This window comes from Solanum stenotomum, chromosome 4 (assembly GCF_019186545.1).
Source record: "Solanum stenotomum isolate F172 chromosome 4, ASM1918654v1, whole genome shotgun sequence".
NCBI lineage: Eukaryota > Viridiplantae > Streptophyta > Magnoliopsida > Solanales > Solanaceae > Solanum > Solanum stenotomum.
This window is the reverse complement of record NC_064285.1, coordinates 64,984,532-64,997,777: the sequence shown is the minus strand read 5'-3', so window position 1 is coordinate 64,997,777 and position 13,246 is coordinate 64,984,532. Positions and strand designations below refer to the sequence as shown.

At 35.3% G+C, this 13,246-nt stretch overlaps 2 protein-coding genes across 2 annotated transcripts; one reads left to right on the top strand and one right to left on the bottom strand.

Annotated features, from left to right (window-relative positions):
• Positions 1–4,834, top strand: LOC125862046 (profilin-1-like). The gene is made up of 4 exons (XM_049542021.1): positions 1–201; positions 3,894–4,031; positions 4,341–4,482; positions 4,575–4,834. The coding sequence occupies exons 1-3, from the start codon at positions 79–81 to the stop codon at positions 4,473–4,475; spliced, it is 396 nt and encodes a 131-aa protein (XP_049397978.1). The 5' UTR covers positions 1–78; the 3' UTR covers positions 4,476–4,482; positions 4,575–4,834.
• An 809-nt stretch (positions 4,835–5,643) lies between these two features.
• On the bottom strand, positions 5,644–12,000 carry LOC125862537 (glucan endo-1,3-beta-glucosidase 13). The gene is made up of 4 exons (XM_049542633.1): positions 11,727–12,000; positions 6,917–8,188; positions 6,214–6,244; positions 5,644–6,108 (listed from the first exon to the last, which is right to left on the bottom strand). The coding sequence occupies exons 1-4, from the start codon at positions 11,779–11,781 to the stop codon at positions 5,976–5,978; spliced, it is 1,491 nt and encodes a 496-aa protein (XP_049398590.1). The 5' UTR covers positions 11,782–12,000; the 3' UTR covers positions 5,644–5,975.
• Between the last annotated feature and the right edge of the window lie 1,246 nt (positions 12,001–13,246).

Genomic DNA, 13,246 nt, shown 5'->3' with positions numbered 1-13,246 from the left:
ACATTTTCATCTATCAACAAATACAGAGCACAAAAAAGTATCAAAAAAAAATCCTCAAAAAAACCTCATCGGAAAATCATGTCGTGGCAAGTATATGTCGATGAACACCTCCTGTGTGACATCGAAGGGAACCACCTTAGCGCCGCCGCTATCATCGGCCTTGACGGCGCCGTTTGGGCTAAAAGCTCAACTTTCCCTCAGGTCTTTTTTTTTATTTATTTTTTATTCTCCCCCCTTTTTTTGATGATTTGTGAATCATACAAATCAAATTTAGTGAATAAAATGGAAAAGTTTAGATCTTTGACTGATTTGGGGGTTTTGAGATTTAGTTGATTTCTCGGGTGCTTACTCAACTAATAGTTATTATTTAAGAAACTCAATAATATTGGAAGCAAGGAGAATGGTGACTTTCAGGATGATAACTATTGGTTGAGTGAGCATCTAAGAAATCGACGTGATTCTGAGAGGAAGATGATTGATTGAAAGATCTATTTAGTAAAAAAATGTTTTTTTTTTGTTTAATTTGATTTGATGTTGAATTCAGATTGATTTGTTTAAATCTGATGTGGGATCTTTTTTTTGGGTGATTGAAAGATGTTTGTCATTTTATCCGTTGTGGATTTGGTTGTTTTTGTACTTCTTTTTTGATTTTTTTTAGTTCTTTCAAGGATGGAAGTACTTAACTTGTGGAGAATTTAGTTTGACCATTTGGGTGATTTGTGGATATTGAAAGAGATGTTATTGTTATTGGTTCTGATGTGTTGTCTTTTATTAGATTTGTTTTTGTGAGAGTTGAGTTTGATGGGAGATTTCGAAGAATATTAGTAGATGATGTTGACTAGCTTGGACTCCGCAAGATGATTTAATTGGAAATGGTTTTGATTTATATGCTGATCTTGACTTGCTCTGAATAAATGAAAAGGTTTGATTGAAAATGGTTTTGAATAAATCAATGTTGAGTGGTAAAGACTTGATCTTGATGAGTAGATGGTGGGATCTGATATAGAGGATTTATGATCTTGACTAGCTTGGATTCTGCGGAATGATTTGTTTGAAAATGGCTTTGATTTATATGCTGATCTTGACTTGCTTTGAATAAGCGAAATGGTTTGATTGAAAATGGTTTTGAATAAATTAATGTTGAGTGGTAAAGACTTGATCTTGATAAGTAGATGGTGGGATCTGATATAGAGGATTTATGATCTTGACTAGCTTGGACTAAGCGAAATGATTGATTGAAAATGGTTTTGAACAAAGGTTATTAAGTTCTGATGAAGAACTACTAATAGATGTGGTAAAGACTTGATCTTGATAATTAGATGGTAGGATCTGATATTGAGGATTTATGATCTTGTCTAGCTTGGACTGAGTGAACTGATTGATTGGAAATGGTTTTGAACAAGGTTAATATTGAGTTCCGATGAAGAACTACTGAGAGATGTGGTAAGGACTTGATCTTGATATAGATGGTAGAATCGATATAGAGGAACCTCCTGTGTGACATCAAAGGGATCCACCTTAGCGCCGCTGCTATCATCGGCCTAGACAGCGCCGTTTGGGCTAAAAGCTCAACTTTCCCTCAAGTCTTTTCCTTGTTTTAATNATTGAGTTCCGATGAAGAACTATTGAGAGATGTGGTAAGGACTTGATCTTGATATAGATGGTAGAATCAATATAGAGGAACCTCCTGTGTGACATCAAAGGGAACCACCTTAGCGCCGCTGCTATCATCGGCCTAGACAGCGCCGTTTGGGCTAAAAGCTCAACTTTCCCTCAAGTCTTTTCCTTGTTTTAATGTTTTTGTGAATCATACAGACAAATTTAGTTATTAAAGATGAAAAAGCTCGGATCTTTGACTGATTTGGGGGTTTTGAGATTTAGTTGATTTCTCGGGTGCTTACTCAACTAATAGTTATTATTTAAGAAACTCAATAATATTGGAAGCAAGGAGAATGGTGACTTTCAGGATGATAACTATTGGTTGAGTGAGCATCTAAGAAATCGACGTGATTCTGAGAGGAAGATGATTGATTGAAAGATCTATTTAGTAAAAAAATGTTTTTTTTTGTTTAATTGGATTTGATGTTGAACTCAGATTGATTTGTTTAAATCTGACGTGGGATCTTTTTTTGGGTGATTGAAAGATGTTTGTCATTTTATCTGTTGTGGATTTGATTGTTTTTGTACTTCTTCTTTTGATTTTTTCGTTCTTTCAAGGATGAAGTACTTGACTTGTGGAGAATTTAGTTTGACCATTTGGGTGATTTGTGGATATTGAAAGAGATGTTATTGTTATTGGTTTTGATGTGTTCTTTTATAAGATCTGTTTTTGTGAGAGTTGAGTTTGATGGGAACTTTGGAAGAATATTAGTAGATGATCTTGACTAGCTTGGTTGGACTCCGCAAGATGATTTAATTGAAAATGGTTTTGATTTATATAGCTGATCTTGACTTGCTCTGAATAAATGAAAAGGTTTGATTGAAAATGGTTTTGAATAAATCAATGTTGAGTGGTAAAGATTTGATCTTGATAAGTAGATGGTAGGATCCGATATAGAGGATTTATGATCTTGACTAGCTTGGATTCTGCGGAATGATTTGATCCGATATAGAGGATTTATGATCTTGACTAGCTCTGGGTTCTGCAGAATGATTTGATTGAAAATGGTTTTGATTTATATGCTGATCTTGACTTGCTTGAATAAGCGAAATGGTTTGATTGAAAATGGTTTTGACAATAGATCAATGTTCAGTGGTAAAGACTTGATCTTGATAAGTAGATGGTAGGATCCGATATAGAAGATTTATGATCTTGACTAGCTTGGATTCTGTGGAATGATTTGTTTGACAATGGTTTTGATTCATATAGATGATCTTGACTTGCTCGGACTAAGCAAAATGAATTGATTGAAAATGGTTTGGAATAAAATCAATGTTGAGTGGTAAAGACTTGGTCCTGATAAGTAGATGGTAGGATCCGATATAGAAGATTTATGATCTTGACTAGCTTGGATTCTGTGGAATGATTTGTTTGGAAATGGTTTTGATTCATATAGATGATCTTACTTGCTCGGACTAAGCGAAATGAATTGATTGAAAATGGTTTGGAATAAAATCAATGTTGAGTGGTAAAGACTTGATCTTGATAAGTAGATGGTAGGATCCGGTATAGAGTATTATGATCTTGACTAGCTTGAACTAAGCGAAATGATTGATTGAAAATGGTTTTGAACACAGGTAATATTAAGTTCTGATGACGAACTACTAATAGATGTGGTAAAGACTTGATCTTGATAAGTAGATGGTAAGATCTGATATTGAGGATTTTTATGATCTTGACTAGCTTGGACTGAGCAAACTGATTGATTGGAAATGGTTTTGAACAAGGTTAATATTGAGTTCCGATGAAGAACTACTGAGAGATGTGGTAAAGACTTATCTTGATGTAGATGGTAGAATCGATAGAGAGGATTTTTATAGTTGATCTTGACTAGCTTGGACTAATGGAATGATTGATTGAAAATGGCTTTGAATAAAGAAATGTCACTGAAGAACTACTGAGAAATGTGGTAAAGAGTAAAGAGTTGATCTTGATAAGTAGATGGTAGGAATAGATATGGAGGATTCATATTGATGATTTTGACTAGTCTTGGACCAAGTGAAATGATCGACTGAAAATGGTTTTGAATAAAGGCAATGTTGAGTTCTGTTGAAGAACTACTGAGGACTGTGCGATAAAGACTTGATGCTGATACACTAATGTTGTGAATAGACAACAACAGTTGTTGTTGTAATCAATTGCAAGTTATTTACGAATATGTTTGCCTTCTAATTTTACAGTCTTAACTCATTTACAAAGATTTTGCAACTTATCGATATCCATGTTGTTGTAGTTCAAACCCTCAGAGATTGACGCCATCCTGAATGATTTTAATGAGCCTGGTTCACTTGCTCCAACTGGCCTGCATCTTGGTGGCTCAAAGTACATGGTCATTCAAGGGGAACCTGGGGTCGTCATTCGAGGAAAGAAGGTATCTTTTATGACATTCAGAATCTTGTTGAATTGAAACTGCAGACAACAGGTTGTGTGTGCATTCTGTTTAAGCAACGCAGAGCATAATTATGTGATTTTCTTACTATGCAACTTATCTAGTGTTCTTTGAGGGTGTATGTAGTACTTCAGGATCTTCTCTGTTAAACAACCAGAATCCGTGTTACATTTCAGAAAGTTGTGGAAAGTTTATACTTATTTGGAGATGAATTGAACTGAATCAAATGTGGAAAGGTCATAACCTTACTTCAAGTGGCTGTTCGTGACACTCCATTCTTTTTTTGTTCAGGGACCGGGTGGTATCACTATCAAAAAGACTGGTCAGGCTCTACTTTTTGGTATCTATGATGAACCAATGACTCCCGGCCAGTGTAACCTGGTTGTTGAGAGGCTCGGCGATTATCTCATTGAGCAAGGTTATTAATTTGTTGGTAAGTGTTATCCACCTTTGTTATTTCTTTCGGGTATTTTCTTACGCAAGATTGACTTTCTAATTACCTGCTTTCATTTGAAATGATTGCAGAATTTCCTTTCAATATGTTTGTATTGAAGATTGTGGTGTTTGCTGATGATGGATACTCAAGAGTTGGGAAGTGGTAGATATGATACCTTTCTGGATTCAACAGTTCTCTCTTTGTATTTTGATTTTGCAAGAATTGGTTTAAATTATTTTCAAGTGAGACCCTCTGATTATTTTTGAGAGGGGAATTTGTTGTTGGTACCTATAAATGGATTTCACTTTGCACAAAATTTGGCTTGTGTAATATACAGCTCCTGGATTTTATCTGTCAAAATCTTTTTCAGACATGCTTAGCTTCTGTTTCTGTGTATTTTGTATTCACAACCCCTTAAATCAGATGCCCTCCACCCAACCCACCACCACCACCACAAATTCAGGCACATCAATTAAAGACCTTGCTTACCGGATAAGCTAAGAAAGTCTCGTTGAAAGCAAGAATTCTGACTATGACGAATATTTTCACTAGTTTCAAAGGCTTGGTTGACCCTTGGGATTGAATCTGGCAAGGGGGTGCCTTCTAAACGACTAAAACCTCGTTGCGCCAAAAATAGTAGGGGTGATTGACTCATCCTCTTCTTGATGTTTTTTCCTCTTCACTAGTTTCAAAGGCTTGGTTGACCCTTGGGATTGAATCTGGCTAGGGGTGCCTTCTAAAAGACTAAAACCTCGTTACGCCAAAAATAGTAGGGGTGATTGACTCATCCTCTTCTTTATCCCCAATGATCCCCTTTTTAGCACCCTCAAAATGTTGTATCCAACTATAATTCAACCAAGCATGATACACCTCAACCTCAGTCCCAGCTAGGCAAATTGTACATATTTCTCTGACTTAGGCTGTACCTTATTCAAAAGGACAACTTTCCCCAGCATAGAGCAGTTAAGATTGAAAACTATTGAGAGATATTTCCTCTTAAATAAAAAGGACCACATGGTGCATAGAACATTGTGTTAGCAGGGTCAGAGGAGCCACACCTCAAGGGATGAGATGTAGACAACTTACTGACTTAAAACAGACCAACTTTTCTGATATATATAGGACCATGATCTGCAACTTGCTTCCAAATACTTGATGCATGAGAAAAGTTTGTGAAAACTTCATTACAAAGATTTAACTAAAATGAATTAGTACCAAATTTGCTAGCCAATCACAAACAAGATGGATTACAAATGTTTCCACAGTTTGAATGACTGGAAATATCTTCTATTTTACATCTACCAAGGATCTCTACCTTGGGCTATCATACAAAATTTGTGCAGTTAGATGATATCTGCATCAATAACCCAAGCATCCTTGGCTCCAACACATTTGAGCCTTCTCAAGGGAAACTTATATCACCTTGCATTATCCTGCTTTTACATTTTTTCATTCCAGAATAGGCATCGTTCTATTCATCCGAGACATGTTCAGAAGAGTACCAGAAAGAACAAAGGAAAAGCCACAAGTAGATGTTGAGTCCACCAATAACTCCTTTGAGGGGATGATGATGAAGACTTGGAAGGACCAACAGTTGTATTATTAACGATAGCTTTTTTACCCCTGTGAATTTTAAAATCAGAAAACGAACATTATTATCGGAGGAGGGCAAGAATACACTAGTGTGTGTGTGTGTAGTTGTATAATGATTTAGTTAGATGTACATACCCAGTCGTCGCATAGAGACAGTTATCATAACCTGTATTGAGAAAGAGCTGTCAGACTAGATTTCAAACACAAGGAAGAATATATCTGGCACATCTTTGCTTGAAATACGGTACATGACTACTTCAGAATATGCAGCTGAAGTAGTGTTTGTGAATCAGCAAATTTACCGACATAGGAACGTCATCAAACTAAAATTGTTAATATCACTCAGCTACATCTGTCTACATACTAACCAACATCCAGGTAGCAGCATAAAATAGACCTTGTAGCTTTTTTTTGAAACTGGTAATGTTATTGTACTTCTACAGGAAATGGACTACACTAACAATCGACACTGAACTAACCATGAGCCATTTTGAAATTTGACAGTTAAAATGTTTGTACCTCGAGGGGTCTTTCAGGTTTGCCTCTCTACCTCCACGAGGTAGGGGTAAATCTGCTTACACTCTACCTTCTGCAGATCCGACCTATGGGATTACATTGGGTAGGTTGATGTTGGTCAAATCTGATTTTTTGACTTATTGTGTTTGATGCTCTAGGAAGATTGATAGGACTACACAGTTTAAGGCAAAGAGATGTAGAATAGAGATGTAATTCTACATTTACAAGATCTAGTACTACCTAGTCTAATTGATCTGTGAAGAGTTGAACATGGTATAAACATGCATTAAAAGAAGAGAATGAAATGAGTCTGTCTACATACTTGGATTCTTGTTTGTTCTAACGCCAACCCCTCCAAAAGTGCAAGCAATGTCAGTAGCTCCATTTTGCTGGTAGTAACTGTTGAACGCAAAAGAAGCATGTGATGCAAGGTTATCAGGCTCGAAACAAGGTTGGCTAGGTTGTATAGCGGAGCAGTCTACATTTCCAGAACCACAAGCCCAACTCAAGGCATTCTGAAGTTCAGCTTCAGATGCAGAAGATGAAGCAATGCACCACGTTCCATTTGAACCGGTATTGTTTCCACCTGCAATCATGTCTACAACACCCTTACCGGTAAAATCAAGGTTGTATACACTTGTCTGGTCTGGGAAAAATAAACCCCAGTTCCTCTCAGATTCTAAACCAGGCTTCCTGTTCTCATTGAATAATGAGAAAACATAAACATCAACTGCTCCTCCTGGCTTCGCAGGAGTTCCAGTATTGTTGATAACATGTCGTATCAAATTTGTGTTGTAAGTCTGTGCATTATCTGGTGTTGCAGCTGTCTCTTTTGGTGATCCTTTAGATGGCCAGCCTGTCTCAGTGACCATGATATTAACTGTTTTGAAATTTAGTGCCATTAAAGCATAGTTAATAGCATCAAGCTGAGCATCGAACATGTTCGTATAAAGTAGACCAGTGTTGGGATCAATCACTTCAGAGGATGCCTCAAATAAAGCATAGTCTAGGGACACATTGGTAGAAGAATCTCTATATGCATAATACGGATATAAGTCAATCATAAAAGGTGACTGATTCTCTGCAAGGAATTCCAACATCGGTTTTAGAAAAGAGGCGTGACTACTGTTAAATGCCCCTGCAGAAGGTGGGAATGATCGGGATAATACACCCAATGAATGGGTACTAGAGACTTTAATCCTCCTATGAAGACCAGCTTTTTTCAAAGCTGTAAACACATTTTGCATTGCAGGTACCACCAGAGCAGCTGTAGTATTAGGGGCTTCCGTGAGTTCAGCACCAACGGTTATGTATGTGATTTTCGTGGCTGGATAGTAAGGAAGTATGCTATTTTTTAACCATGTATTGGCATTAGACTCAAATTGAGAAAACGCCAGTAAGTCTGAGTTTGGAATTCCAATCATAAGCTCAATTCCAGTATTCGCAAAGGCCTTGAGGACCTGAATATTTGAGTCGTATATCCTTACATATTTGATGTTGTGCATTTGAATGAGCTGCACAGCTTTTTCAGGCGTAGGAAGATCATCAGCATTTCGTCCATAGCAAATTCCAACTCTGCTTGCTCTGCAAATGCCTGCCATATAGTGAAGAATGGTCAGCGGTCAGCACAGGAATATCCAAACAAACTATCATTGGTAATACAACATGTAACTCTTTCTGGTATGGAAAACACCCAAGTAACCAAATTACGATGTCTCTAAGCAAAGGTTTAGGCATATACATCATTATTTGCTGTCATTTTGCAACTTAATTATTACTTCGTCTATATAATGTCACTTTTTCAACAATTAAAATGACTCCCACACTAACAGATCATTTCAATATTCAACAAAGACGAAGTAAGGTTCTCAGCAACTAGAGGTTATGTAAGATGCAAATTTCTGAAATAACTAAAAGAAATCCAATGTGTTGTACCAATGCATATTGTATCAGTTGTTCACTTATACTCCGAGCTCATACTTTTGTTAACATAGTTGGTCAGCATGAGTTACTCAACCATAGCCCTTTGTACATATTTAGTGGAGAGGTCATGCGAATGGTAAGAGACCATTCTCCTCAACAAAAAACAAATGTACAACACACGAAACACATTGCTAGGACTTGCAATGTACAACACACGAAACACATTGCTCTGACTTGCAATGTGGGGCACTGACAAAAAGAAGCGATCAGGTGAATGAATCCATTCGACTATTAATTCGTTCATTGTTGCTCGTTAAAGATTGAAATTTGTATGCAAATCCAGTACTTAGAACCAGTGTTGGAGCCACATGTATTCAAGGGGGTCTCATCAATTGACACCCCATTGTCGGAAAATTACATGTATAGCTAGGTAAAGAAGTCTTTTTTATGTATATATTACAATTGACTCCTCTTGACTTCTTCGTGGGTTTACTCTTTTATATCTTGACACCCCTAAGGCTAAACAACTATCCTGACTGCGCACACTGCTTAGAACCAACTTCCCTAACCTCCTCAAGTCCAATTATAATTTGAGGTTTTAGAAGATAATAGCTAGTTATGAAGAGGAATCTCGAAACCATTACAAATGCAATCAACATCACTAATAAAGCTAGAAAAGAACAGCATTCAAAATGCAACCACCATATTCAAAGTAGTCAGAAACAATTACAACACAATAATGCATATATAGTGGATCACAGCTAACAAGTTCTGTCGTTTTTCACATGTTGTAATACTTACACAAGTCATGGAAATGAACCACATACAAAAAACAGAAGTAATGGAAAACAGACAAACAGTAATAAGTTCAACTATAAGAGGACAAAGTGGACCAAAAAACCAAAGTTATATATTTCCTTTAAGTCGATATACACAACATAAGCAGGGGTAAACACACGGTATTTACTTCATTTCAATACAGATTAGATTTTTTAAATGAAAACCTCAAATGAAGCAAAGCATAATGTCACGTCCCGCCACATCACAGTGAAATTTTGTGTCCGAGTAGGGGCGGAAGGGTCTAGAGTTGTGGAGAGGTTTCTGGAAGACTCTAGAACCCTTTAGATTATTCAAGAAGGCTCTAGAATAACTTAGAAGACAATGGAAGGTCCTAGATAGTTTCCAAGAAAGCTTTAGAATTCTCTAAACATTTTAGAGAATTCTAGAAGAGGGAGTAGATATTTTCTTGGAAAGCTTTAGAATTTCCTAGAATTAGTAGAAGATTCTTGGGAGGGATCAAAGTGTAAATAGTTTAGGAACTTGTAAAGAAAATATTAATTACATTTTAGTCCCTAGGAGGTAGTATAAATAGAGGTGCCCCTCATTTGCAAGGCGCCATCCAAGAAAGCAATCACTCAAGTGTAAAGCAATCTTCCAAACTTAATACAAGCCTTCTTCCAAACTTTCCAAATCTTTACAAGTCTTTATTACTTTCCAAATCTTTACAAGTCTTTATTTGCATTCTCTTAGCGATCTTAGTCGTAAAGGCTTACTTGAGCTTACAAGATCGTGAAAGATTCGTGAGTAAGTTGTCAAGTGTTGGAAATCTTTACAAGTCTTTCTTTGCATTCTCTTAGCGATCTTAGTCGTAAAGGCTTACTTGAGCTTACAAGATCGTGAAAGATTCGTGAGTAAGTTGTCAAGTGTCGCACGGAGCTTTAGTAAGACTCTAAGTCTGTGACAATAACCTTGTCAAAGTTTACTGCAAAATTTAATTTGTATGCCAGAAAAATAGTTACATACACTAAATATAATGATCAACACTTGTGATTATAGCACTGGAAACTGAAACAAGGAGTTAATATGAGTAAAATTATCTTCAAGAGCCTAAAGAAAAAAAATCTGCAATTTTGACTAAAGAAATGAAAAGAGTAAAGTACCAAAAATCAGTAAGAGCAAAAATATGCTATTACTATTAAAATGAATCCCCCAAATGAAGCAAGGTATAATAAGCTGGTCAAAGCTAACTACAAAAATTTAATCTTTCTGCCACANAAATAGAGGTGCCCCTCATTTGCAAGGCACCATCCAAGAAAGCAATCACTCAAGTGTAAAGCAATCTTCCAAACTTTCCTAATCTTTATAAGTCTTTCTTTGCATTCTCTTAGCGATCTTAGTCGTAAAGGCTTACTTGAGCTTACAAGATCGTGAAAGATTCGTGAGTAAGTTGTCAAGTGCCGCACGGAGCTTTAGTACGACTCTAAGTTCGTGACAATAACCTTGTCAAAGTTTACTGCAAAATTTAATTTTTATGCCAGAAAAATAGTTACATACACTAAATATAATGATTGACACTTGTGATTATAGCACTGGAAACTGAAACAAGGAGTTAATATGAGTAAAATTATCTTCAAGAGCCTAAAGAAAAAAAATCTGCAATTTTGACTAAAGAAATGAAAAGAGTAAAGTACCAAAAATCAGTAAGAGCAAAAATATGCTATTACTATTAAAATGAATCCCCCAAATGAAGCAAGGTATAATAAGCTGGTCAAAGCTAACTACAAAAATTTAATCTTTCTGCCACAAAATAGTTACCTACACCAAATACAGCTACATTAGTTGGAGGGGTATGAAAGTGAAGGAAATGATTAACACTTGTGATTAATGCAATAATGAACCACACAACTGAAACAAATAGTTAAATATGAGTGAAATGTATCATCAAGAACCATTTAATCAAACATCACTCAAAAAACAATCTAAACTTTTGATAAAAGAAATGAAAAGTCTAGAAGTACCAAGAAGCATTAAGAACAATGAAGCTCATCACTCAAAAAATCTGTACTTTTTACTAAAGAACTGATAAGGGTATAAGTACCAACTACCAAGAATCATCACAATGAAGCTCATCACTCAAAAAAATTTGAACTTCTGATTAAGCAAATGAAAACTGTAACAGTAGCAAGAAGCATTAAAGAACAATGATGCTCATCACTCATAAAAATCTGAACTTTTGATGAAAAAACTGATAAGATAGAACTACCAAGAATCATTAAGAGCTCAAGCTCATCACTCAAAAAAATCTGAACTTTTTACTAAAGAAATGAAAAGGGTAAATAAGTACAACTACCAAGAACCATTAACAACACACAACACTCAAAAAAATCTAAACTTTTCACTAAAACAAACAAAAAGGTATAAGTAATTACCAAGAATCACTAAGAGCACAGAAGCTGCAAATATGATACTAAATCCTCTTGCCATTCTACTTTCTCCACACCAACTTTGCCTCTATGAATCTTCTTCTTCTCTTTATTTACCTCAAGAAATGTGCTTTCTCTTTATTAGGCAAATACACTTTTTATCACAACGGCTCTTTGTGAGCTCAAGAAGACTGTAGCCACTGCAAAAATAGTACAGAGCTGTGTGTCGGACAGTGTTAGCGGATTCAAGAATATAATATCAAATGGAGTTGAGAGAATTAGCCTCGATTCCGCAGCTTTAATTAAAAATAAATTGTGTACAGTTATGTTTTGGCATATTAGCATGTTTGTTCCCCACCACCACAAGGAAAGTATAAATACCAAACTATAATATGAGTTAATGATCAAAAACACAATGTGTATACGCTAATTAAACATTGAAGTGTGTTTTGCTATCTATATAAGGTGATTTCATTCTTAGAATTTGAACACGATATATTTGATTACACCCTACTCAAGAATGAAGAGATATTTATACTCTATCCTCAAAAAGCTTTGGAGTTCCAATTTATTTATATTCCCATAGAAAAGTTACACATTCAAAATTAAATGCTCCCTCCCTATCAAAGATTCGACCTAAAATATTAAATTTTAAATGAAGAAATGCTTATTAGCCTACCATAATTTTCTATGGTGATTCGTTGTATTTTGTGTATGTAGTCAAATAATTTTAAGAAACATACATTTGTAGTTACTGATGTAACATTTCATGTTCATTGAATTTAAATTCTCCAAACTTAGAAGTATTTAGGAGTTCAAATTATGAAGCGTACGGATTCGGTAAAATTACCATTTTGCCCTCAAATAGAAACTTTCGAGGTTTTGATTCATCGCAAAGAACATGATAAGAACAAATGGAGAATGCAATTGTGGAGTTAGTATAATGAGATTTGTAAATTAATCATAGAAAAATTATTGACCTTTAGCATTCAATCAATTAATCCCACCAACAGAAAGAAAAAAAAAAACATTTTTAGGATTAACTCGTAATTTCTAGAACTCATAATATATGAATAATGGAGTATATGTTAAATCAAGTTGTCCCAACTAGTGAATTATTGAGGTACCTTTTTCATTTGAGCTTTTGTGTATTTCATAATTCATAAAGTTAGGTTTTTTTTTTATTCGATGTTTAGTATTCATATTAAAATCTAATTAAACTCAAATAACGTATTGCAGCGCCTATTTAGAAAAAGTGTTCTCAAAAAGTTTTTTTTATTTATCAAAACTCAAAACCCGAAATCTAACGGAGAAACCTCAATCATCTCACCATAACTCATATCGATAAGCTTACATCTTGTTATGTTATGTAGAGGGAGTAGGTCCCAAATGTGAGACACGACTTAAGCTGTAGTACACAAAAATCTGAATTCTGAAATAAAATCTAAAGGATCCCTTAGGTCCCCATACATATTTTTAACAAAAAATTGAAAAGACATTTATAAATCATTTTGAATATATATTTG

Bases quoted from the DNA above. Each gene is read 5' to 3' on its own strand.
- LOC125862046 (XM_049542021.1), top strand. From the start codon at position 79: ATGTCGTGGCAAGTATATGTCGATGAACACCTCCTGTGTGACATCGAA. The intron at 202-3,893 runs GTCTTTTTTTTT...ATGTTGTTGTAG, and splicing joins AAAGCTCAACTTTCCCTCAG to TTCAAACCCTCAGAGATTGA. The intron at 4,032-4,340 runs GTATCTTTTATG...TTTTTTGTTCAG, and splicing joins TCGTCATTCGAGGAAAGAAG to GGACCGGGTGGTATCACTAT.
- LOC125862537 (XM_049542633.1), bottom strand. From the start codon at position 11,781: ATGGCAAGAGGATTTAGTATCATATTTGCAGCTTCTGTGCTCTTAGTG. The intron at 6,245-6,916 runs GTATGTAGACAG...TTCTCAATACAG, and splicing joins TAGAACAAACAAGAATCCAA to GTTATGATAACTGTCTCTAT. The intron at 6,109-6,213 runs GTATGTACATCT...TAAAATTCACAG, and splicing joins TGTCTCTATGCGACGACTGG to GGGTAAAAAAGCTATCGTTA.